The sequence below is a fragment of the Capricornis sumatraensis genome, chromosome 2 (genome assembly GCF_032405125.1).
Source record: "Capricornis sumatraensis isolate serow.1 chromosome 2, serow.2, whole genome shotgun sequence".
NCBI lineage: Eukaryota > Metazoa > Chordata > Mammalia > Artiodactyla > Bovidae > Capricornis > Capricornis sumatraensis.
In genome coordinates, this window is record NC_091070.1 from 67252326 (window position 1) to 67279467 (window position 27142).

The 27142-nt window shown below is 38.5% G+C and overlaps 1 protein-coding gene across 1 annotated transcript in view; it reads left to right on the top strand.

Annotated features, from left to right (window-relative positions):
• The window catches only part of FSIP1 (fibrous sheath interacting protein 1), a 182655-nt gene that overhangs the window by 36474 nt on the left and 119039 nt on the right, over positions 1-27142 (top strand). Inside the window, exons 5-9 of the mRNA XM_068992792.1 lie at positions 1109-1207; positions 3568-3692; positions 5148-5258; positions 12894-13052; positions 23223-23363. Coding sequence (XP_068848893.1) covers positions 1109-1207; positions 3568-3692; positions 5148-5258; positions 12894-13052; positions 23223-23363 — 635 coding nt within the window. The remainder of the gene's footprint in view (positions 1-1108; positions 1208-3567; positions 3693-5147; positions 5259-12893; positions 13053-23222; positions 23364-27142) is intronic.

Genomic DNA, 27142 nt, shown 5'->3' on the forward strand with positions numbered 1-27142 from the left:
GGTGAATCCTCTAATATCTTCAAGATATTTCATGTTTTCTTAAGCAAAAACATTTCTGTGCCACAGCCTGGCAGATTCTTTCATGTTAAGGCAAAGTGATATTTATTTATGTTAGCTGTTTCTTATAAATATATGGTGTCTAAATTAGCTTAATAGAACATAAGACAAATTAAATTAAACAAAAAGGGTTAAACACAGTTTCTTAATTTTTTATGTGTAATATCCCAAGAGAATCCAAAAAAGAAAGCTAACTGCCAAGTATCTCTCCAGTTTTCTCTCAAGCACATTCTGTTATTTTAATGACAGATCATATATCTGAAATCTCACCTTGTGGATCTAAAATAAGGACTAGAAACACAAAGTTATTCAATGTGTATATTCTCTGTTTTAAGAATGTTAGAATTTGGGTATATTATATCCAGGTAATTAATGTGATATTTTAGCACACCCTGGTGCATACTTCTTGCACAGAAGTTCTAGGGAAACTGTTGACTGGTTTTGATTTCTCGCTTTCAATGGCTCATGTGTACAAAGATGATTATCATTTCTATCTGAAAGTGACATTGTTTTAAGAAATGTGTAGAGGAAATTGAGGAATATTGCAGAGAACGTTATTAGATCTTATCTGTTTTTTAAAACAACTGTCCACATAAACGATTCCTTATTTATTTTGTATGTATTGAACAAACGATTTTTAAAAAATTCATATATTTTTAATTGAAAGGTAATTGCTTTACAATATTATGTTGGTTTCTGCCATATAATAGCATGAACCAGCCATAGGTTCCCTTCCTCGTGAACCTCCGTCTGACCTCCCACCCCATCCCACTCCTCTAGGTTGTTACAGAGCCCCAGTTTGAGTTCCCTGAGTCATACAGTAAATTCCCACTGGCTATCTATCTTACATATAGCAGTGTATATATTTCCATGTTACTCTCTCCATTTGTCCCACCTTCTTCTCCCACCACCGCTTCCCCATGTCCATAAGTCTGTCCTCTATATCTGCGTCTCCATTGCTACCCTACAAATAGATTCATCAGTACCGTCTTTCTAGATTCCATATAAATGTTAACATATGATATTGAACAAATGATTTTTAAATCACTAGATCCTTCTTGTAACAAGCATGAAGATACCTTTTTCTCGGTGTTTCACACTCAAGTTCCACCAGAAAACTATGAAAATCATATACAGAATGTCAAACAAGGTATGTGATTTTATATACTGTCACAAGAAGATACTAGCTATGTATACAAATATTCACAGATGAAATGATTTGATGTGATTTAATTCAGTGGTGAGGGGAAGTAGGTGAGGTTCTAGATGAAACAGGATTGGTCACAAGTTAATCATTATTGAAGTTAGTTGTTGAGGGTTCATTATAATAGTCGTCTTTCGGACATTTGAAATTTTGTGTAATAAACAGTTAAATCTGGCTGCTAGTAATGGAAATCTAGTTTAAGTGAAAAAGAAAATTTATGGAAAGAATCTTTCTGGTAGATAGCTTCTTTGATTCCTAAGATCATATCCTTTCGCTAGTCATTGGGTGAAGGTGAAAGTGAAAGTGAAGTCGCTCAGTTGTGTCCGACTCTTTGTGACCCCATGGACTGTAGCCTACCAGGCTCCTCTGTCCATGGGATTTTCCAAGCAATAGTACTGGAGTGGATTGCCATTTCCTTCTCCAGGGGATCTTCCCAACCCAGGGATTGAACCCGAGTCTCCCGCATTGTAGACAGACACTTTACCGTCTGAGCCACCAGGGAAGTCTGGAGTCATTGGGAGGGTGATTCAATTCCATAATCCTAGAGAAGAGACCATGATCTGTCTTGGGTTAGGTGCCCACCCTTTGTCCAACCAATTCATCCAACCCAGCAAGACTTGGGGTCACTACTGGGACATGGTAACTTCTACCCTGGATCACTCCCAAGATGGAGAGGAGAAGAGGACATTTCTAGGCAAATAGTTTCTACCAGACTATCTAAGATTTTTTCCTACAATGTATTAAAAGTGTATTTTAAAGAAACTATTATAAATGTAGACAAAGATGCATTTAATTTGATTTATTTTAATGTGTTAAGAGAATATGAAACTTCAGCTGAATGAATAAACTTCAGATTTCAGTTAAAAAGACTATATACAACTTGGATTATGGGAAAGAGTTATATGTTTTATATCTAAGAAGGCCACTCACCAAAAAAATAACTCTTGCTTTAACTATTGGTGTTTGTAAGTCTCTCAGTCATGTCCAACTCTATACGACCCCATGGACTGCCTCCAGGCTGCTCTGTCACTGGGGTTTTCTAGGCAAGAACGCTGGAGTGGGTTGCCATTTCCTTCTCCAGCGGATCTTCCTGACCCAGGGATCGAACCCAGGTCTCGATTCTTTACCATCTGAGACACTGGATTGATTAAAGAATCAAATCTCAGTTATAAAGCATAGATTTTTTTTTTTTTTGCCTAGAAATGTGTAACTTAAATTTAAGTAAAACTTTGTTGTTGTTGTTGTTGTTTTTTTACTCAAATTTATTTTAGTCTGAAAAGAAATTAAATCCAGAGATCTCACGCTTTTTCTTGGTCTTTCCAACTAGTGTTATCAAAATTTATTCTTTAATTATTAAACTTGTACTGAATCTTTGCTAATGAACCACAAAAACACCAGTTGACTAGCTCCCTTAATCCTTTTTATTGTGGTGACCTCTCTTATAAAACAAAGATAACTTTTAAGTAAGCCTGTCTGCATTGAGTTACTGGCTAGTGTTTTTTATTTTTTTTCTGTAGAACTTTAATATGGCAGTTTATCCTGTTTTGTAAGGTGGACTCTTGTCATTTAGGAAGACTCTTTTTATGCATATTGTTAGAGCTTTAATGAAGGATTCACATGGTCTTTTAAAAAAATGCTTTAAATGTGGCTACAGTGAAAACAAGATGTTTTATAAAGGGGATAAGAGGCCACAAGTATTTTTCTTGCGCTTGTCTTGAGCACTCAGGGTCTGAGCAACTGACGTTGATGCAAAGCTCTTCAAAGGTTGAGAAAAACTGACAAACTGAGATGGGCTTTAGGGGTTTGTGCAGATAGGATGTGGGACATCTAGAACACTTATGCCCCGACTTGGCTTAAAAAACAGGTTTGAACAAGAAGTTTATTGTTCTGAGAAGATAACAGCTAATCAATGAGTAGTAGGTAATGATTCTAGTCTTTAGAGTAAGTTTTGTCATATAAATACTAAAATAAAATATATGTTAAAATTCTCATGACATCAGTGATTTCTCCTTCATGTATATCACTTGAAGTTCTTTTCATATCTCCCATGATTCCAAAGGAATCAACAGCAGGAAGTTTGATACATGATAACGAGTAACAAGTTTTATGAGAACTTCATTGCAAATTATTGTAGCACATTTATCTTTTTAAGAATAAATGTTTGTGTGTCTTAAGTGTCTGATCTAAAATTTAGGACCTTTTCTATGTGTGTTTATTTCTTATATGTTTCAATATATGCTTAAGGTAAATTCTGGCATAATGGACAATTATAATTCTGAAAAAATTTTGAACTTTTTTATTATTAGATTTTACCTATGATGTGGAAAGAAATGAGTCAATGATCAAAGAAGAAAATAAACCTTTCTCAAATACAGAAAAGATTGAGCTCAGGGGTAAACACAGCCAGGATTTTATTAAGCGAAACATTGAGGTATGTACTTAGAAATTTAGAAGCCAGAATGTGGGACTAAATGAGCTGCAAAAATGGAGATAGCTGTGTTCATTGTCTTTAAATTTTTTTTTTTGACCATGATACATGTATATGTAATTGAAGCAGTTTATATAACTGAAAGAGAAGTTCTATGAACCAATGCTTAATTTCACTATTTTCTACTCCATCCTAGCCTATTCTATCTCATCCTACCCTCTTAAAAAATGCTAGCTGCAACTTAATACATTTGTTTCATTGCCCAGAAATGAATCTGGTTCCTGCAATTTGAAAAACATTTATTTAAATAATAGTTTTATATACTGTTTCCCAGATTTTAAATTGCATATTAGTAAAATTGGTTTTATTTAAGTAATGAGATTGATTTTATAGTTGGTGCATTTAGAAATTTGAGTGGAAAATGCTCTTGGCAGAGGTGGAGAGGTCAGCTGGTTGTCTGCCTACTGGCCCTGCCTCTCCTCTCCCAGCTCCTGGAGCAGCCTGTTATTTGCTTGGATTAGCTCACTGATATAGAGGCTGAACTTGGTTTTAAAGGCCGTGCAGTCTGACTTGGTTTGTCCTCAAAGCAGACTTAGACTAACCAAGGGCACAAGGACTCCTGTATTCGACCAGAATGTGAAATAATTTACAGCGAGAAATAAAAGTATGGTGGACAGAAGGTTCATGGCGAGCCACTCAGGCAGTTAAATCACTAGAAAGCTACATTGATAAGTGTGACGTTTTAAGAGGAGAGAGTTAAGTAATTCATAGTTCAAGCCTGATGTTTTCCACAATTAGCACGTCTTTTTCAGGAAGACTGGATTCATGGGTCAGCCTGCCACTGCCAGGACTGGCCTCTGGGACTCTTGACTTTTAGGTGCTGCATGCTCCTATGATCTGAAAGAAACCTTCTCCAACTTGTTCTTTTTGCACTGGCTCATTGTTGGTTGACTTAATATATAATTTTCCAAGACCAGTAGGGTTTTCCCCATATCCAAGTTCTTGCTGACACAGATAGCAGCTCCGCCATAGATTTTCCTTTTTTCCTTTTATCAATAGTAACTGAATCCTATTTAAACTCCTGATGTGATAGTCTTGAATCTTAAAAGCATTTTCTTTTAGTGGATATATGCCACATAGAAAGTGGTAAGATTCCTCCCAAATGTCTCAGCAAGTATGTTGCATTTGATGCATTTAATATAAAGAGAGGTTTGCAAACTGCCCATGTTTTATTTTTTATATAAAATGTTTGTTGAGATGGTTGAATATCTTTGCTTGGAGAATGGAGCTCTACCAGAATTTAGAATAAAATAAAATTAACCAGCAAATGAAAATACCTAATATAACAAATTTTACCTTAGTGAATCTGTATTATAGAAGCCTCAGATTCCATTTTAATTTTTCCTGAACTATGAATTGCTTTGAGTATTTAATATTTTCTTTTGATACATTCTATAGTTGGCCAAGAATTCGGGAAAACCAGTGGTGATGATTGACAGAGAAAAGGAAAAGCTGGTTGAACTTTTGAAGGACTTAGACGATAGTGATTCAGGGCTGTCCAGTTCTGAGGTAAGTAAACTCTGATATTCTACAGGCTCCACACATCTTAATTTTTATTTTTAAAATCATGTTGTTGATCAAATAGCAAAAATTGCAGTAATTTTTCAAATTATGAGACAATGTTTTTAACTTAAAAAATCCTGCTTTACAAATGTATTTTTATTGAAATTTTCCAATTTATTCTTGTTGATTCATCAGTGACTCTCTTATATCATCATGAGTGACCTACATGTTGGCTTTCACAATAATACCCTCTGCCTGTGATGTGACAGGCTTGCTCATTGATGACATAGAAATATGTTTCTCTGGATCCTTTTATTTTGGACATTTCTTATTATCCCTAAACTGATTCCACATAATTTCAGTGTAATCTTTAGTAACCCTTAAGACCACCATCCTGCTCCTGTCCAGGTAACGCTGGGCATTCAGTTCCCTGAAGAGTCTGGGGCAAGCACAGGCTGAGTCTGAGGAGTGAGTCCAGGGTGTGAATGTGAGTATTTATAGGGCCTGGGCAGGTCACGTAAGTAATGCAGGCTCAGAGTTTGCACTTCTAGCCCTATTCTTACTTCCACAGAGAAATACATTGTCCTGTGTTCCTTGAAACTCTTAGCTCTGTCATCTAATTTCTGTTCCCCTGTGTTTAGTAGAGATGATAATGGTGACTGCTCCTGACACCCTGCAGCAGCCTTTTACCTAGCACATCTGTGCATCCATCTCCTGCCGTGACTCCTCTGGAGAATTGTCCTGGGCCAGATGGGAGCTGACCAGTCCAGGAAAGGACGACACCCGCCCCCCGCCCCGCCCAGCCTCTTTGTTTCCTCACCTTGAAACAGGATGAGCTGTGTGCTGCGGTTTGTCCTCCAGAGCTTCCCCAGGGGTCAGTCGGTCTTCAGCTGAGGCAACATCCGTGTCTGGCTTTGTTCCCTTGTTCCTGGCCTGCTTTCCTCACATCCCTAATCCTGACAGCACTCTTCCACTAAGTCACTTAAGGTTCTGGGTCTAGGGAACCCAGCCTAAGACATGTGGGTTCAGAGGGCAGTTTTAGCTCTGGCTAAAAAGCAGTGCATGTGCAGCAATATCTGGGCCAGTATGCCAGTCAGTGGCTGCTGCGGCATAGAAATCCCCGCCCAGGTCTGCCTGGATCCTCCAATTTGTCAAGAGAAGCTAGAAGTTCAGATTAAAAAAAAAACCAATTCTCTATAATTCCCACTCTAAGAAAGGCTGGTGTACATTCCTCCAGGTTATGTATTCACAACTGACACTGTGTTATGGCGAAATGGAAAATGGAATCTACAGACACTGGAGGTGGTTTAGGAGAGTGGTTGAGTGTCCTAGCTTTGACTGGAGGTGGTTTAGGAGAGTGGTTGAGTGTCCTAGCTTTGACTGGAGGTGGTTTAGGAGAGTGGTTGAGTGTTCTAGCTTTGACTGGAGGTGGTTTAGGAGAGTGGTTGAGTGTCCTAGCTTTGACTGGAGGTGGTTTAGGAGAGTGGTTGAGTGCCGGCTTTGGCAGACTGGCAAAAAAGCAGGGTCTTCCACTTCCAGTTCTGTCAGCTTAGGAAGTTAGTTCTTCTCAGCTCAGTTTCTCCTGGACAGAAATCTAAAATGGTCTCACTGGACTAGGATCAGAGTGTTGGCAGTGGGCTGCTTTCCTTTCTAGAGGTTCTTCAATAATTAATTTCTAAAATCTTGCATCTTAACAGGGCAGGATCTTTGGTATGCTTTGATTTCCCTCTTCTCCCATTTCTTCTCCTCTAGAATGCATTGAAATCACTTGGAATTTTAGTTCCAGGATGTTATAAGTTTTCCTTTTAAAAATAGTATGCTCCTTATATTTTAGGAATCTTTCTCAACAGTAGCCAGATTTTAAAACCACCTTATTACCTGTGTATTTAAACTCAACTAACTGTTTATTGGGGCTTCTCTGATGGCTCAGTGGTAAAGAATTGGCTGCAATGCAGGAGATGCAGGAGTTGTGAGTTCGATCCCTGGGTCAGGAAGATCTCCTGGAGGAGGAAATGGCAACCCACTGCAATATTCTTGCCTGGAAAATCCCATGGACAGAGGAGCCTAGTGGGCTACAGTTCATGGGGTCAAAATCATTTTTCCTGAGTTGTTTTTCTGGAATTAAAAGAATTCCCCTAAATATGATGGTGTATAGATAATTTTTGAGTATTTGCATATTCAAAAATTAATTCTTCTCCCACTTGAACGATGGCTTCAAATGGTAGCTTTAAATGGTGTTAACTAAATTCTAGATGTAAAATCCTTTCTGGAAGCTTGTAGGATTTTTCTCTTTATTTTTGAGTTCACCAGTTTTATCAGGACTTATTTGTGTGCATCTTTAAAAACATTTTTGTTCTTGCATGGCATCTTCTAGGCAGGCACTTTTTACCTGAAGTTTCAATTTTCTCATCTGTTCAGAGAATTTTCTTCTATTATATCTTCTCTTCTGTCATCTCTCTTTCTTTCCTTTTGGGCTTCCTATGAAGTAGGATATCAATTGGGAAAGGGATTAACTGCAAGTCACAGAAAACTTTAAAAACCATGACTTAAATAAGAAATTTATTTATTTTTTTTCTGTAACAAGAAATCCAAGTGTAAGTAGCTAGTGTCTTTTGATCTTCTTGACTCATGGTCTTAATGTGTTTTTGTTTTTCCGCATGCAAGATGACTGCTATATCTGTAGATAATGTGTAAATTTTCCAGGCAGAAAGAAAGGGGGAAAGGAAAGGGTAAAAGAGATACCTCCGAAGCTTTTCATTTGGAAAGCTGTGGTCTCCCCATGACTTCTACCTGTACCTCACTGGCCTAGCTAAGACTGCACATGGTCATTCATTTCATACAGCTGTGCAGTCAAGACTGGGGATTCAAGGATTTCACTTTTTTTTTTTTTTAAAGCAGAAGAAGGCAAAGGAGGAGGAGATGGGAAGAGGGGACCAGGTCAGTCTATGAACCAAGCCCATACATGGGTATAGAATCCCCTCCTGGATCTCTCCTCCAGGCCTTCAAGTATTTTTCTCATAATCTTTATTCTTTGTGTCATTTTGCTTATCTACATTCATTTTACAGTTTTCCGAGTTGAGTTTCAAACATCTCTATTCTGCTTACTTTGCTTGTGCAGCCCCCCCTTTTGAGGTTTTTGCTATTTGTACAGTTATTGTTGTTTTTTAAACTAATACTTGCTGAAAGTTCTTTCTGCAAGTCCTCCGAGGAAAAGGTGTCCTTTTTTATTATCTGATGTGGGAGACATTTTATGTGGAGATTCTGTGAAGCCAGATGGGTGGTGACACATGATGGAATAGAGATCAGAGGAGGAGGATGTGAAAGTGGCAGGAAGGGACTGCCACTTTGAGGAAGGGACTGATCTATCTATTGTTTCCTGAAACTGTACCAGACTGCTTGCCATGCCTCAGATTTGCTGTATTCTTTCAAGTGTCTGTATGTCCTTTTGCTCTGCCACTTCACCTCTGACAAATCCAACATAAAGAGGATGACTAACATGATAATTATGTTTGAATTCCTCAGAACTCATGCCTGCCAGTTGTTTCTTATAGTGGCATGCTTCATTGCATGGATGTAACGTTCTCTTCAATTTGTCTAGGATACTTTGAATTTGTTAAAGATTTTTCCCTATGTTGGGAACTCACAACTACTAATGACTTTCCCCAAAGCTGGAAGCCTCTGCTGTCACCCTTCCCAGCAAAATGGGTTTTGCATCAGATCTTAAATTCCTCACATCTAAATCAATATTTTATGGGTGAATCTGATTGTAGACCCTCATTACTGGCCTGAATCCTAGCTGTAAAGCAGGTGGTGAAGAGCATTTTCTGGGTTCTGTCTTAGGGAGGCGAGACTCCCACACATTGCAAGTGTAGGCAGAAACCACGTACATCATCTACTACATGTTACACACCTGTATGCAGGTCAAGAAGCAATAGGTAGGACCGGATGTGGAACAACGGACTGGTTCCAAATTGGGAAAGGAGTATGTCAAGGCTGTATATTGTCACCCTCCTTATTTGACTTATTTGCAGAGTACATAATTCGAAATGCTGGGCTGGATGAAGCACCAGCTGGAATCAAGATTGCCAGGAGAAATATCAATAACCACAGATACCCAGATGATACCACCCTTAAGGCAGAAAGCAAGGAGGAACTAAAGAGTCTCTTGATGAAGGTGAAAGAGGCGAGTGAAAAAGCTGGCTTAAAACTCAATATTCAAAAAATGAAGATCATGGCATCCAGTCCCATTACTTCATGGCAAATAGATGGGGAAACAATGGAAACAGTGACAAACTTTATTTTCTTGGGCTTTAAAATCACTGTGGACGGTGACTGCAGCCATCAAATTAAAAGATGCTTGCTCCTTGGAAGAAAAGCTATGACCAACCTAGACAGTGAATTAGAAAAGCAGAGATATTACTTTGCTGACAAAGGTCTGTATAGTCAAAGTTATGGTTTTTTCAGTAGGCATGTACAGTGTGAGTGCTGGACGATAAAAAAGGCTGAGCACTGAAGAATTGATGATTTTGAACTGTGGTGCTGGAGAAGACTCTTGAGGGCCCCTTGGACAGCACAGAGATCAAACCAGTCAATCTTGAAGGAAATCAACGCTGAATATTCATTGGAAGGACTGATGCTGAAGCTGAAGCTGCAATACTTTGGCCAGCTAATGAGAGGAGCCGACTCATTAGAAAAGACCCTGATGCTGGGAAAGATTGAAGGCAGGAGGAGAAGGGGAGAACAGAGGATGAGATGGTTGGAGGGTATCACCAACTCAATGGACATAGCTTTGATCAAACTCTGGGAAATGGTGAAGGACAAGGAAGCCTGGCGTGCTGCAGTCCATGGGGTTGCAAAGAGTCAGACATGACTGAACGACTGAACAACACACAATTTCCTTCCTATAAAACATGAAACATTTCAATTTCTGCGGCACTTAGTTGAACAGTTTCTTTTCCCTCCAGTGTCATTTAAAAAGAATTCCATTCAAACAAGAATTTAAAATTTATTAACCAATATTTAATCATTGATTCCATAGTTGTTTTTTTTTCCTGTCAGATTCTTATTTCTCTTTTAGGTCATACAGTATTTATGTCACTTTTACTTAGGAGAAAAGATCAGAATTTATTTGTGACTAGTTAGATTTTTTTTTTATAATTATGTGTAATTTTCATATGCCAACTTGCAAGTAAATTTTAAATGTTTATTGCTATAGTATGTCTTCTGTGGATATAGTATAATCTCACTTTCTCCCTACTTTCAGACTTTATGCAATTATCCTTTATTATAAGTAACATGGCAAAAAAAAATTCAGTGTTCTGGGTTGCAAGAAATGGAGGCAAATTTTGATTAAAAAAGGGAGAAAATGAATTTTTCGGGAGACGTGGGTAGCTCAAAGGCACAGTGGAAAGTTTGAAGGACCAAGTTTGTAAACCAGGCAGAAATCAAGAAAATGGCCAGAAAAAATAGCCAGAAGATGGCCCTAGAAACTCCTCAGAAGCAGGCTAGTTCAGGGTTGCACTGCAGCGGCCAGATACCAGACACCCATGCTAGCGATCACTGCCGCCGCCTTCCCTGCTCCAACACTGGCTCCTCACTGCTGTTGCTGTCACCATTAACCTCTTCCTCACCTTCCTGGCATCTTTGAATCTCTGTCTCCCTCAAGAGTCTAAGTCCAGGCAGGGTGTTTACTTCCAACTGACTGCATCTAGTTCATTTGCTGGTCTTGATGCCAGTGGGTAGGGAGAAGGAGTGTCTGGTGGGGACCTGTTCCCTAGAGAGGCTTATGCAGTATTCGTGTCACTGAAGCAGGAAGGGAGATAGGATGCTGGGGCCAGGGAGAGACACATGTTAAGTCTTTCTGCATAAGTTTTTGCATGTGCTTTTTCTGGTTACCACTTAGGGATTGATCCCTGGTTTTAGAGTCATGAAACCAAAGGACATGAAATTCTTAGGCTTCCTTGCCCTCCATCTGCCCCTTTATTCTTAGTGTTCTTCATGGTTCTTCTGCCTTCTTGCTTCTCTTTGTGACCTCACCCATTCCCTGAGGGTTTGAACCACTATAGAATTATGGGTGAGTCCAAAATACTTATTTCTAAGTCTCTATCTTGGACTTCAGACAAACATATTTAACTACCTGACATAATCGGTGGATATCCTAGGGGTATCTGTGAATATTGAAAGGCCCCAAACAGAATTCATTATCATTTGCCTCCTCAAACCTACAGTGTGTCTGGGTATTTCTTATTTTGGTCCATATGACCACTATCCCCCTAGTTGATAAAAATCAGAAATTTGGTTTTTATGCTTGATTCATACTCCTCTCTCATTCTTCCATCAAATTATCTCCAGATTCTGTACATTCTGCTTCCTAAGTATCTCTGGAATTGGGTCTGTGTTCTGCATTCCTAGGAAACATTCCAAATTCAGACACTCATCACTTTTCTTTTAGATTGTGGCTTTTGCTTCTTAACTGGATTTTCTGTCTCTCATCTCACCCTCACCAGCTCCAGTTTTAAAGTGCACAGCTAATTGTGTTGTTTCTCTAAGATGTTACTAAGATTGATTATTTCCTTTAGGAAGCCTTCTCCAAACACTTTTTCTCCTTGCTCTTTCCTGTTCAGAGAGGCTAGTTGACCCTCCCTCAACCCCGTGGAGCCCTGGATTTACCAATACTTTTCACACCTTGTTAAAATCTTTGCTGTCAAGGGACTGAGAACTCCTAAAGGCAGGAATGTGTGAGATTCATATTGAATCACTACTGCCCAGTATATGGCCTCCCCACAGTAGGGGATTAAAAAAATTTTTAAATCTATTTTTAAATTGAAGGATAATTGCTTTAAAGAATTTTGTTATTTTCTGCCAAACATCAACATGAATCAGCCACAGGTATACATATGTCCATTAGGGGATTTTTGAATGAAATATTATGAATGGCTTTTAACCTGTGAAGAAACTAAAATTGAGATTGACACATATACATTGTTGATACTATGTATAAAATAGATAACTAATGAGAACATACCATATAGCACAAAGAACTCTAAATGCTCGGTTGTGGCCTGAATGGGAAGGAAAGCCAAAGGAGGGGATATAGGTATACATATACATATATTCATTTTGCTGTATAGTAGAAACCAAAACAACATTGTAAAGCAACCATACTCTGATAAAAATTAATTTACAAAACTAAAAATAAAAAAGAGAAACTAATGTTGGTTGAATGACCAGTTGTGATCTTGAAACCCAAACAACCGAGTTTATAGACTCAATTGCTTTTCAGGGACAAAATTTGAAAACAACATGTCCACTATAGTGTAAACATGATTTCTTCCTATTCAACAAACCACTTTTCCAGAGTGGAGAAATATGGATGTTATGAGACTCAGACTTTGAGGCTAAGAGATTTATTCCATAGTGGGAAAGCCCTGCAAAATATAAGAATATACTTTATGCAGAGTTGGCAGATAATGAAACCTGAAACTATTTAATTCTTTTCTTGTACTATCCCAAGTTAATTCTGTTTTTTTAATTTTAAATTTTTATTTGTTTTTGTGAGGAGCATTGATGTGGCTATTTGAAAGGTATATTTTGGGAAAAACGTAGTGTGAGAATGACCTGTTGACCCTTGTTTCCTTTTAGGGAGGTCAGTATGGCTGGCTGGTCCCGGGAGAAGGATACACACTTGCAGTCACCCAGCATCAGCAGCTTGCTGAAATTGATACAAAACTCCAAGAACTTTCTGCCATCTTCCCAACAATTTTCAGCTCTTCTCCAAGACCAGAACATCAGAATAATAAGGTATATTTGATTCAAGAGCCTGAATCTAGATTTCAGGTTTATATGTACCTACGCTAGTTCACATCATTTGGCAATCTGCTTGTTAACTAAAGAGATTTCTTCCCAATTGCTTTTCCCATGACTATAATTGTAGTGATAGTGATTTCCAAAACAGTGTGTATTTTCCCTGGCTGACTTTCTGTTCATTATTCTTTCAATTGATAATTTGCTAGGATGGGGTTACTGAGGAAATATTTATTTTAATATCTTTATGACTTAAGCTAATTCTTGATCATGAACAGAGAAGAGGAGAGGGAAGAGAATCAACACAGCACTCATTCCTTTGAGAGCTTTATTTCTCTCTGTTCCTTGGTTCTAGGAGTTAGCAATGATAGTCACCTGTCCCTTTCTCTGCCACATTCTTCTAGCTCCTCTAATTTAACGAGCAGTGAAGCTCACCATAGGGGTTTCCCTGTGGCTCAGTGGTAAAGAATCTGGCTGCAGTACAGGAGACTTGTAGGAGATGTGGGTTCAATCCTTGGGTCGGGAAGATCCCCTGGGGAAGGAAATGACAACCCACTGCAGTATTCTTGCCCGGAAGATCCCATGGACAGAGGAGCCTGGTGGGCTACAGTCCATGGGGTCTCAAAGAGTCAGACACAATGAGTGACTAAACAACGAAGCTCACCATGCTGATGGCTTCTATTCTGTGAGGATTCTTCTCTTGCTAGTTCCCAGGTATTCTTTTATGTAGCTAGTAGAAGGTGGAGAAAAATAGAAGAATGACAGCATCTTTGGAAAAGTAAATTCTTTTCCTGCCCTAGGTGTCAGTATTTTGTGGGATCTAGTTTGCAGTTGGGTGGTAATTTTGCCTGAAGAGAAAATGGCTGGTCTTTCGTTAGTCTACTAAGCCTCCATCAATTTTGTAAACACATCACCAAATCATTTTCTGTACAATATTAGATGCTTGTACTTGTTTTTACTTGTACTTTACTTGTTTTTTAAAAAATTTAAATATTTTTATATACTTAAATTTAAATATTTTTATATACTTCTATATACTTATAGACTACTATCAGTAGTCTATAGGTAATAATTCTACTTTATAGTTAATCTTTTCTTCAAGCTGTCAGTTGAAGATTAGGGATCTGGATTTGGGTCAGTTGAACTACCTTAAGAGAAAGGAGCAGTGTTAATATGCTCCCAAGAAAGTTTGGTTGTGAGGGAACCTTTATGGAGTCATCACAGCTTCCTTAAATTACTAAGGACCAGGCATAGCTGCCTCTGAGCCCTTTACACAGCTCAGTGGTAGTAGTGGGAACCACTGTTTTCTGGATTGGGGGCAGAGTTCTAAGAGAGAACTATAGAATCTCTGTCCTCACCCAAATATACCCTAGGACTTTGACACATCAGCACTTTTGCTGCTAGTTTATTTATGTTTACTGGGTACCCATTCCCAAAAGGAGGAAGCCAGGACAGGGGAATAAAATTGTTCAGGGATATTCTTTGTTCTGTCTCTGTTATAGCTGATTTTTGTTGTTGTTATTGTTGTTAGATTTCAAAGGTTGCTGAGATCTCAAAGCTGGATAATGGTCCTAAATACAGAAAATGTCTTTTTCACAATCATCAAATGTTATTCTTGAAAGAGAGACTTAGAATTTAGAGATTTGTTCAGCCATTAGAACTTCTGATAAAGCATGAAAATGATCAGATGCTGTCATTGTCATCTAAATCACATTTCAAAGTTAGCATTTATGATTTAAATAAAATATTTAAAAAATAATAAAAGGGAAAACCAGTACATTACTTAGTTGTTATATACTGATATTATATATTTTTATGTGAAACAAATTATATTTAGAGAAAAGAGAAAACTGCATTTTGGGACTCCCATTGGATGCAGAAACAGAAATGTGACATCCTAGTTATTGAAAGGAGATAATTAATGCTCCTTGTATGCAAAAAAAAAAAAAAAAACAAAAACCTCTTTTGAGCTTTTATTAAATCTCCTGTTGGCATTTCCTCATTTCTAACTAAAACCAGTATTGCACATTGAATTTTCAAGCTAGAAATGCTAGCATGGCAGATTACTTTACGGATATTATTTTTGGATTGGAATTCTTTTTGAATAATACACTGAAAAGTATCTCAGGATAAACCCTGCATATCTATTCAGTTGGTGAATGGCCTCCAATCTATTGCTGAACCACAAATATTCATAATGCATAGTCATGGTGTTTTTAAGCTTTCTGCAAACCATTAACTCATCAGTAATTTTTCTCCATGTTCCTTAAGAAAAAAATGTCTTTTAAGTGGAATATAAATTTCTATTTTCAACAATCAATTAACAAATGTTAATCAAGTGCTCACTGCATGCAAGGAATTGTAGAGCATTTAAAGATGAGTCAGGAACATATAGAACTGTGGAGTGAGAAAGCCTTGTTTAAGGTTCTGGCTCTTCCACTTACTGGCTCTGAGGACGTGGGTGTTAATTAGAAGCACTTTAAACCTCAGTTTCTTCATCTGTAAAATAGTAATGATAATATTATTCCTGAGGGTTCTTTTGAAGTGTAGGCGAGTTACAAGTTACTATGTGTAAAGTACTTAGCACAGTGTCTGACCTGAAACTCAGCCAAAGATGTTATTATTAATATAATAAGTGATTTAAGGAACTTATTGCCTTATGGGAGGCACAGAATATATATAGATAACTGTGGTACAAGACATCATAGGTAAGAACAATAGAAGGCTATGAGCAAAGTGCTTTGTTGGTTCAGAGGAGAGAGAGAAAGCACATCCATAAGGAATATCAAGAAAGTTCATTTCAAGTGAGGGATAGGAGGAGGAAGAGAAACCAGTGAGTGAGGTAGAGGAGGTCAGAGTCCCTGGAGAAGGCCACCATCACATCGTATGAGGTTGAAAACTGGTGAAAATGGGTGAACTCATATTCATATAAAAAGTTCAGATTTCTAGTTTCTTTTGAAAAATTAGAAAATCTGGCAACATTAGGCTTGAAGCCCTGATTGACAAAGTATAGGACTGAGCTGAGTAGCAACTGCTGCTTTCCATGAAGCACAAGTTCTCCAATTTGGTACACCATCCATCACGTCATATTGTGTTGCCTACAAAACATGGGCCTGCTTCTTGCATTTAAATAACTTGCCCAGCCCCTACCCAGGCCATCAAAATGTCTTTGGATGCCTGTTATTTCATGAGAGATGACGTGGTGGTGGAAGTTGAGTATCCAGATTAGTATGTGGCTATACCTCCGACCTTAAAGCAGCTTGTAGGATACTAGAGGATAGGATGTATAAACATAGACCAATTTGTGCAGTGGGCCGACCATTCAGTGAAAGAAGTACCACAATACGGGAACTTATCTTATGGGAAGTCTGGAAAACTTATGTTGGGGGAGCACAGGGAAAGGAAATTTTGATGAAGGAGTGGTATTTTAATAAGGAGTGATATTTTTAAAAAATTCATTTGAAAGTTTTAAAATTTTGATCAAGAAAATAGTTTCCCAAACAAGTTGAAACACGTGGGGTTTCTGACTTACCTGACTGTGGCAACAATAAGATGCTAAACTGGTAGGCACATAAGCCCAGGATGAATCAATAATTTGAGGGGCTCCAGAGAGGTGACTCTGAGATTAAGGAAGTATTGGTTGTTGTGAAAGGGGCAGATGAGGAATCTCTTCCTTGAGAGTTTGCTGATTACAATGTTCTCCTGTAGGTGCCCTTGCTGTTAGCTTCATGGAGATGTTTTAAAAGCAGCATTTGGCTTTCACATGTCTGATTTCTTTAGTGTAAAACAAAGCTTGTGGTCACTTTCAGAAGAAAGAATGGCTGCTGTTGCTGTAATGTGAGTAATATCATGTGGTTGCAGTTTTACATCTGGTTTTTATTTTCATTCATCATAGCAAAAGAGAACTAATTGAAGCAATTTTTTTCCTTAGGATCTGCGGTTTAACTATGCATACCTTTTTGTATCCATCCGCTAACCTCCAACAAATCAGTTATTTCTCTCCACGTACTGTAAATCCCACCATAAAACTGAGTGATGTTCTATAATTTAGTTACTGTATTTCTTGCTTGCAGCTGTGTTACATTCCAGCTTTCTCCAGAAATATCCAAGATATAGGCGTTATGTAAGCACTCAGTTTAAGGCCTTAACAACTGGATTCAATAATAAATTCTATTCAGTTTGGCTCTTGTAAAAAAGTGTAATTTATTCATCTCTCATGCAATCAGTCTTACTAAATCTAGCATTCCAGTTCATCATTAGATTTTGTTTTCCTGGTTGGGAGAGTGTTCAGAAATGGCTCTCATTGACATATGAGGAATTTCTTTGTTCTTAAGTCAGGTAGTTTAATTGACTATATAAAGGTTTTCCTCAACTCAATTTATTTTCTTGTTCTTAAACTGTTGATTCAGTTGTATATGATTTTGATAAGACCAACAAATATTAACAAACATTTGATTGAGGAAAATTGTAGCTGTATTTACCTCTTCTATTGCCAAGAAAATTTTGACCAGCATTTAACTGTTTTTTTGATCTCTTTCTGTTTCAATGTTAGCTAACCTTGAGGGAATATAAAACATGGTTTGATGTGAATCTTAAAAGATGTTTTATTATTGAGTCCAGGAATTTGCAGAGTTCCAATAATGGCCATGCTGTTTACTTGACCTCAAATTACTTAACATGCTGATCAAGGTCAGGAACTGAGGAGTTTTTTACGTATGTTAGCCACAAGCACATAAATCTTATTAACCATCTGTTCATTTAAAAAAACATAGAAGTATGCCATGAGAGTATGGGTGTCTGGATTGAGGAATAAACAGGAAGTTAATTCAGACATCCTTGCCTCTGATGCTAACCTGGCAAACGTGTGCATGTGCAAGCTGAGCCATTCAGTCTCTTTGTGACCCCATGGACCATAGCCTGCCAGGCTCCTCTTGGTCCCTCCTCCAGGGGATCTTCCCGACCCAGGGATCGAACCTGCATCTCTTGTGCCTCCTGTTTTGGCAGGCAGATGCTTTACCACTGTGCCACCTGGCAAACATTCCCAATTATATCTGTGGAATTCTTGCTACCTGTGTTTTACCGATTACTTTCAAGTTTATATTTATATTTCTTGTTTTTTCTATGCTAAGCCTCTTGTGTAGTCAAGATTTCTTTCATTTCATGGAAGTATTTCAAAATGATAAAAACAATCTGGCTAAAAGATTTTTTTCTTTAGTTTTAGTACTGCCAGGCAAAAGAGCCATCTGATGACAGGAAATAGCAGTAGCCTGTGGAAAAGCATACCATTAGCTTGAAAACACAGGGCAAGATGGCTTTGTTTAGGCAGGTTTGTATTTTTCTGGCCCTTAACTCAATGCCTTATTTTCATATCAGATAACTTATGAAGGCGTGAGTAATTTCCTCTGTATTTGGCTTTTAGAAATGGGTTTACTTAGCTTCAAAGACCCCTGTTGGCCCAGTCAACATCACAGATATTTTTCTAAGAATGAACTTAGAATCCCTTGGCAATCAATTAGTCAAATCAGCAAATATCTTGACCTCATGATCTGTTCTATTCTTGTGCCTCCTTAGATGTTCTGTGCATATTATAGAGAGCTTTTATGGAACTGAATTTTAGTTTAACTGAATAAAGGCATTTCTGTATGACTCAAGAAATAGAGAAACAATATGCACGGTCAGAAAATCTGCTAAAAACTTTCACCCAGAGGAAATCAAGATCTTTCTGATGATCAGGAAAACAGACGGTACTGATCGGCACTTGGATGTGACAACAGAACCTCTCCTGGCTCCACAGAGCTTCTTGAATATACCAGTGTGCGATCTTTGCCAGAACAGATGATTACCTTTTCTTGGCCTCTGCTTTCCTCACATGCTGTCTTTCAGATATTTATACTATGTGGTTATGCTATCAGAGACAAAGACTGAGGAAAGATCTTATATATCCTTGGCTTTGATTGTGGTGAATTGCAGACTCAGCTTTCAGAACGGGAAGAAGCTTTCTCAGAAGAAGTTGAGACCAAGAAAGAAAAAGTGACTTGCAGAACTCAGCTAAAGTCTAACCTTGAGACAAGTATCTTTTGGTACAGAGAGTCACGTTGTTGAAACAGAGTGAAAATAGGCTTGGTAATGTTTTGTTTTCTTGAAGATAAAAAATAATTTTTTATGCATATGAAATCAGTATAGGTTTACCGTAGAAAATTCAGGAAATGCAGAAGTGTCTAAGAAAAACAAGGTAAAATCAAGATTTTTACCTTACCTTACCATTTACCATCAAGCTAAATTTCCTTCCAGTCTATTTCTCTACAAGTGTGTGCACATACACACATACATACACAGTTAGAGTTCTGGGCAAGGAACAGAAATTGACCCAGGTTGGATTTTGAAGATAATGAAATGAAGGAACTATTTATAGATTTAAAGAAAGGAGCCAACGAGGGATGCTGGGATACTTAGGGACTAGCACCAGGGGTTAGGGAAAAGAAAAATTGTACTGGAATTTGGGGAGGCTAGAGTTGTGGTAGAAGAATCTGCCATCCAAAATTGTAATCATATTGGGCATGAGCAGAGGATTAACCAACTCCTCCCTCTTTAGCATGACAATTTGAGCTGTTTCTGTGGCAATCTGCTAAAAGTTGAAATGTCAACAATGATAGGAGGCAACTTTGCTTATGCTAAAAATGACCTCTGGATTGGAAGAATTATAGAGACCTGAAGGGGAAACCATAAATGCAGCGATTCTTGTGGCTGGGAATGTCCTTTGCTGAGACCCAGATAATGTACCTATGGAGTCATTTCAACAGATGAAGCTTCTATTGGATATGAAATATTTAAGCCAGGGTGGCTTCCTTGCCCCTTGTACCTGTATTGTTATGATGTGGACTGCAGCAAAAACTCCCATTGACCAGGGATACCTGACACTGTGTTTCCTGTCCTATAGCCTTCTGAGTTGGGGCTTCCCAGGTGGCTCAGTATAAAGAATCTGGCTGCCAGTGCAGGAGACACTGGAGACATGGATTCAATTCCTGGGTTGGAAAGATTCCGTGGAGGAACAAATGGCAACCTACTCCAGTATTCTTGCTTGGAGAATCTCATGGACAGAGGAGCCTGGTGGGCTATAGTCCATAGGGTTGAAAAGAGTTGGACATGACTAAGCAGCTGAGCATGCATGCACTCATCTTTCTGAATTGACTGGCTCCAAGTGTGGCCTCTGTTTGCTTTTGAACATGAATATTCAGTTGAATCTAAGAAAATCCCCTTAATGGGCAAGTCAGGGATATATTGCTGCCCAAATCATAGTGGTAAAGCAGAGAGTGGAAGGGGAGAGTACCCAAAACTCTTTTTCTTGCTGCCCTCCAACCTTCTAACACTTCTTCCCAACACTGACTAAACCTAACCACAAGACAGAGGTCAGGGAGAAAGAGTGAGTGTCCCAGCTTGCATCAAATATTCATTATAGTTTATCATTCTGGTCTTATTAGTAGGCATTTGGCTAAGTGCATGAAGCTGCTCAGAATATTCATGTTCAAAGTTTGAGTCATCATTTTCATTTCTCTTAGATGGAGACACAGGAGTGGAATTGTTGAGTCATAGGATTAGACAAGCATTTAATTTTTTAAGAAACTGTCAAGCAGTTCTTAAAATGTTTGTGTCATTATATACTGTTACCAACAACGTGCAAGAGTTCGCTTGTTCCATACCTCTCCAGTGTTTAATTTTAACAAACTTTTTCTTTTGTCCTTTTCTAGTGGCTATGTAGTGACCTCATTGGGACTTTAATTTGCATTTCTCTGATGACTTAATGATGTTGAGGACTTTTTCATGTGCTTATTTGTCATTTATGTTATCTTTTTTTATGAAGTATCTGTTCAAGTCATTTTAAAACTAGATTCTAAAAAATTGATTCTTGTTTTTATTGAATTGTGTGAATTCCTTGTATATATTGGATGCGAATCCTGTGTCATATTTATGTGTCATATTTTTCTCTCAGCCTGTGGCTTGTCTATTTTCTTAGTGGTGGCTTGGATAAGTAAAGTTTAAAAATATTGATGAAGTCTGCTTAACAATTTTTTTTTTTCTGTTTTTCTTTTTTAGCCTATCCGATGATTTTTAGAAAATCACAGTTGTAGATTTTTAAAAAATAATGTCCTTTAAAAGATATTTTTTTTATTTAAAAATGAAATCCAGTTTGGGTGTTTTTCAGGTCATTATATTCTATAGACTGTGTACACACCAAATCCATATGTTGAAATCTAATCCCCAGTGTGATTGTATTTTGAGGGGAGGCCTTTGGGAGTAATTTGGTCATGGGATGGAGCCCCCATGAATAGGGTTAGTGCCCTTGTAAAAGAGACCCAAAGAGCTTCTGTGTCCCTTTTATTATGTGAGGACATAGCCAGAAGATGGCCATTTAGGAAGTAGGAAGCAGGCCTTCTCTAGATATGAAATCTGCCAGCACCTTGATCTTAGACTTCCACACCTCCAGGACTGTCAGAAATACATGTCTGTTGTTTATAAGCCACCCCATCTGTGGTATTCTGTAATAGCAGCTCAAACAGATGGAGACATTGTGTATCTTAACTTCAAAGTGGGCCATAAAATGTTGGATGCTTAGAGCTGCAGGGAGACCTTGGTACCAGCTATTACAAACTCCTCCTTAACATTAGGTTTCCTTCTTAAAGATCTTGTCACTTGTAATTTACTCAGTGGATGCTTCTAGAGCTACCAGAAGTGAGTTCCCTTTGGGGGAAATAAGATGCAAGAGAGTCACTTCTTGAAACTGAGATAGTCTTTTAATAGTCTCTGCATTAGGGCTTTATGCAATATGAATTTCATTAAAATATTGGTGTGATCAGAGTTCTGAGAACTGAAATTACAGTCTGTTGGCAGTGCTGATCCAGCTTCTCATTCGTGTTGGGTACAGGGACACAGGGTGGGACCAGTCACAATCCCTGTCTGGGCAGGGACCGTGTAGTGAGTGCAGTGAGGGAACATGTGGCATGACTGGGAAAGAAATTGCCTTTACTGGGTGTGTCAGGAGATATGTTTTTCGGGAAATATGTTTGTGCTGAGCTCAGAAAAGTAGGAGTCTCTATGAGGAATTGGAAGGAAGAGGCATGGAGAGTGGAGAACTAGCAGTGGGCAGTATCCCTGGAGTTTTGAGTCTGAGACCCAGGCAGCAAGAGATGAGCGTAAAGAGCCATGAAGGAATGAGGACTTCGTGCTTTAAGTCAGTAGTTCTCAAATTTTCGAGCAGTTGTGTCTTCAGGTGTCCCTAGTTCTTATCTATTGAGTCAGAGTCTCCAGGGTGGAGCCTGAGCCTTTGAATGTTTTCTCGGGCTCTGGAGGTGACACGGAAGTCTGAAAACTACTAGTTCAAGTGAATGACGAGGAGGCAGTGAGGAAGAGAGAAAGGCCTTGATGAAAAAGGCATTGAAAAAGGTATTAAAAGGGAATGGTGACCAACTCTGTTTAAAAAACGAGAATGTGGGCAGATTCCGCCTAAGGCAACTTAAAAAATGTCATTTTTGCCTGTTACCTCATGACAATACACAGTAGGAAATCTGTGGCGGAAATGTAGGAAGTTCAGTTGTAGACACAAGACCAGATTTCTGTCAATAAATATCCATTTTTAATTATCTACAAATAATACTAACTTTGGGAGAATATCGTTCTGTCAATTCAAATATTACTGATAGTACTGAAGCCTAATGAGATACTTCCATTACATAATGTTTATTCTTTTCAAAGGACATCTTCAGCCTGTATTTGTTAGTTATTAAGATTTATGCATGTGTGTGATGTACTATGATGACTTTGGGGCTAGATCTTAAAGTTATTATCATTTTGCAGATGATGAAATTAAAGCTCAGAGAGGTTTTTTGATTCCCCTAAGGCCATCTCAGTCAGGAACCAGGAAAAGCCAGAGTTCAAAACTCCTGACTTTGAGAAGCCCAATTCTCTTCTCATTGTTGCACAACCACCTCTTGTTTTATGTACAATTGGACCTTTCCCCCCCAAATAGGAAGACATTAGAGAATTATTTCTAAGTATTATTTTGAAGAGGAGGAATATTGTATGAGAAGCAAAGCCAACCTTCAGGGCTCAGTTACTCTGAAAAAATGTGTGATGGCACAGTTTCAGCCTGTGTATGATTTTTTTTTTTATTAGAAACCTGACCTTAATGGTGATGATAGAAATACAGAAGTAACTCCAGGAGAAAAGGTTCTTCAAAACACCAAAGAACAACGGGATCAGCAGAATCGGTTGAGAGAAATAGATGAAAAGCTAAGAAAGATGAAGGAAAATGTGGTAAGTCTTTTTTTATTTAAGGTAACCATTTGTTTGTATGAAAAGGTCTCAATTTCCTTTGACTAATTTATGACTGTTTTCATGTGTTACATCAGGAAAACATGGGGATTTGTCAGGAAGGATTTGAATAAAAGCTAAAAGTGTAATTCATAGAACATATTTTGTCATATTATAATTAATATGACAAAATAAACCTGTGAAATATCTGAAGTCAGAATAATGATCCATATGCCTATATTCTGTGTCTTAAGAGACATAACTATTCTTTTTTTGTGTGGAAAAATTTGGTAGTTATTCTGTATTAGATCATCTTTACATATTGTACTTAAAGCTCAAATACTCCCATTTTTGGTTCATAAAAATATATTATTAATCATTAATATTCAGTTCAGTTCAATCACTCAGTCATGTCTGACTCTTTGTGACCCCATGGACTGCAGCACACCAGGCTTTGCTGTCCATCACCAACTCCCAGAGTTTACGCAAACTCACGTCCATTGAGTTGGTGATACCATCCAACCATCTCGATATCCTCTGTCGTCCCCTTCTCCTCCTGCCTTCAATCTTTCCCAGCATCAGGGTCTTTTCCAGTGAGTCAGTTCTTCACATCGGTGGCCAAAATATTGGAGTTTCAGCTTCAGGATCAGTCCTTCCAATGAATATTTGGGACTGATCTCTTTTAGGATGGACTGGCTGGATCTCCTTGCAGTCCAAGGGACTCTCAAGAGTCTTTTCCAACATGACAGTTCAAAACCATCAATTCTTCAGTGCTCAACTTTCTTTATAGTCCAGGTCTCACATCCATACATGACCACTGGAAAAACCATACTTTTGACTAGACAGACCTTTGTTGGCAAAGTAATGTCTCTGCTTTTGAATATGCTGTCTAGGTTTGTCATCACTTTTCTTCCAAGGAGCAAGCGTCTTTTAATTTCATGGCTGTAGTCACCATCTGCAGTAATTTTGGAGCCCCCCAAAATAAAGTCTGTCACTGTTTCCATTGTTTTACCATCTATTTGCCATGAAGTGATGGGACCGGATGCATGATCTTAGTTAATATTAATACTCATTAATATTAATACATCCTAAATCCATCTTGAGCCTATTTCATGTTTTAATTGCTTGCCTTTTAAAGATGCATTTTTGCTGATGAGAGAAAACTCTTAAATCAACTTAAAGACTGTTAGAAATGCTGTGTAATATTGTGATTTTTCCAGCTGCCCATTGGATGTTTCTGAATTTTGGCAGCATGTTTAATTTTGGTTTTTAACCTAAAATGAATCATGGCAAGGCTGAACTTATGATTCTATCTACATCGTCTCCCAGGGCTGGTCAATCATAATCGTCAGCAGAATTTACTTTCTGTTTCCTACTAAATCCTACTATCTTGAGTGAACTTCAGGACTCTTTAAGTGTTAACCAGTACTTCTATTTGTGGCTCTGTCTTACCACTGTTCCTTTTGCTGCTGCTGCTGCTGCTGCCGCCAAGTCACTTCAGTCGTGTCCAACTCTGTGCGACCCCAGAGACGACAGCCCACCAGGATCCCCCGTCCCTGGGATTCTCTAGGCAAGAACACTGGAGTGGGTTGCCATTTCCTTGAGTTTTTGAAAATCTTTTCTTTTTTGTCCCTACTTGTATAATTCTTCTCTCAGCATCATTACTTCCCGTCTAACCTCTTATAATCTTGTCACTTTCTTCTCTCGTATTGCATTTCATAAGCTGATCCATGAGAGTAAGTATCAGGTAAGTGACTTTGATTAGATTCTGGTCTCCTCAGAGCCCTTCAAGACTGTCCACCAATCCTGACCAAGGTTCTTCACCCCTGACGGTCATGTCCAGCTGAACTGCTCTTCCTATTTGCCGCCGTGGGCAGCAGCACTGGCTCAGACTTAAAGGGTATCCAGGTCTACCTAAGAAGAATCAGGGAGAAGACAATGGCACCCCACTCCAGTAATCTTGCCTGGAAAATCCCATGGACAGAGGAGCCTGGTGGGCTGCAGTCCATGGGGTCGTTAAGAGTTGGACATGACTGAGCGATTCACTTTCACTTTTCACTTTCATGCATTGGAGAAGGAAATGGCAACCCACTCCAGTGTGCTTGCCTGGAGAATCCCAGGGACGGGGGAGCCTGGTGGGCCGCCATCTATGGGGTCGCACAGAGTCGGACATGACTGAAGCGACTTAGCAGCAGCGGCAGCGGCGGCAATTAGAGTCAGGCAACTGCATGTGCTTCTCTTTGTTGTTCATTATTTGTTTACTTTTCATGGGAAATTTACTGGAATTATGTTTTAGGGAAACCTCTGTTCTTGTTTCTGAGGGATGTTTTTTTCTCCTTGAGTCTGTTGATATGGGTAAAAGAAGCAGGAATGTTTAGGAAGTACAAAGGTGTTTTTGGCTAGTAGTTGTGGTGGTGGTGATTGGCATTGCAAACTTTGATGTGGTGAATAAAATGTTTGTGATTTGACTGGTTTTAAGAACAGTTGGCACTTCTCACCCTACACATGCCAATCCAAGGCAGGCAAAGCCTGTGATTATCCATGATTCGGTTCTCCTGATTTTTGACCATTTGTCTTATGCCATGTCCCTTATCATTATTTAGTTTTTGACTGAAAACCTGGCTCCTTTAGAAAATCTTTCATTTCATTCCAATGTCATATTGGTGGTTGGATAGACTTAAGGAAATACGATAAATACCAAGAGTTGCTTGATTATTTAAGCGGAAAAGAATAATATGTAAATAGAGAAGGGCAAAAAATGAATAGAGAAAAACAATTATTGTGTTCCTACTACATGCCAGGGACCGTTCCATATAGTTTACAATTTCTTGACTTATCTTTACAACCACAGAGTGAGGTAAACACTACTCTCGTCATTTTATAGATGAGGAGATGTAGGCATAGAGAGGTTGAGTACCTTCGTCAGGTTTATACAGCTGTTAAAAGGAAGAGAAAGGGATTAAGTGGTTAGCTTCTAACAACTGTGCTACACTGTCTTTATGGCACTTATTTGCTTTTCTTTTCTCATTAGCATTATTTTTTGTTAAGTAAAATGTGCAAATTTATTATATTTACTAGCATTCATGGGCAAAATATTTAGAAGCTCTTATGTAAATGATAATTTCATGATTTTCTGTTTTATGGTCAACACGTTCAGAAACTGATATCTGGCAGATAAAGGCCCATGAGTATTGATCTGTATTGTCTTTATGTTTTAATTGCTTAGTGTCTCATAATGTCCTATGAAGCATACTGTGTACTTCTGAGGGATGATCTTGTGTCTGTTTCAAACTCTGTGAAGCCTGTTGTACCTCATAGACTTCTGGGTACTTTGTGGTTTGGGAAGCTGGAAACTGGAGTCTTTGTGTTGTCAGTAGCCTTATCTTTTGCTTTGAATACGTCACGTAGTCTCTTAGAGACTTAGTTTTACCAAAGTCGAGGTAGTGGGGCTAGCTGGCCTTTGCCCTTTTGCATATTTATTTTTAATGAGAGATGGTGTTACTTACAGTGTCTAAAGCTCAGTTTATGTGCTTCCTAACTAGTTGGTATTAATGGGTTTAAATCTTCTATTGAAAATTCTTTTGGAAATTAAGTAACTCTTTTTAGGAGAATGTGCCATTGTCATTTATGTATATGCTGTGCTGTGCTTAGTCACTCAGTCATGTCCAACTCTTTGTGGCCTCATGGACTGTAGCCCGCCAGGCTCCTCTGTCCATTGGGATTCTCCAGGTAAGAATATTGGAGTATGTTGCCATGCCCTTCTCCAGGGGATCTTTCCAACC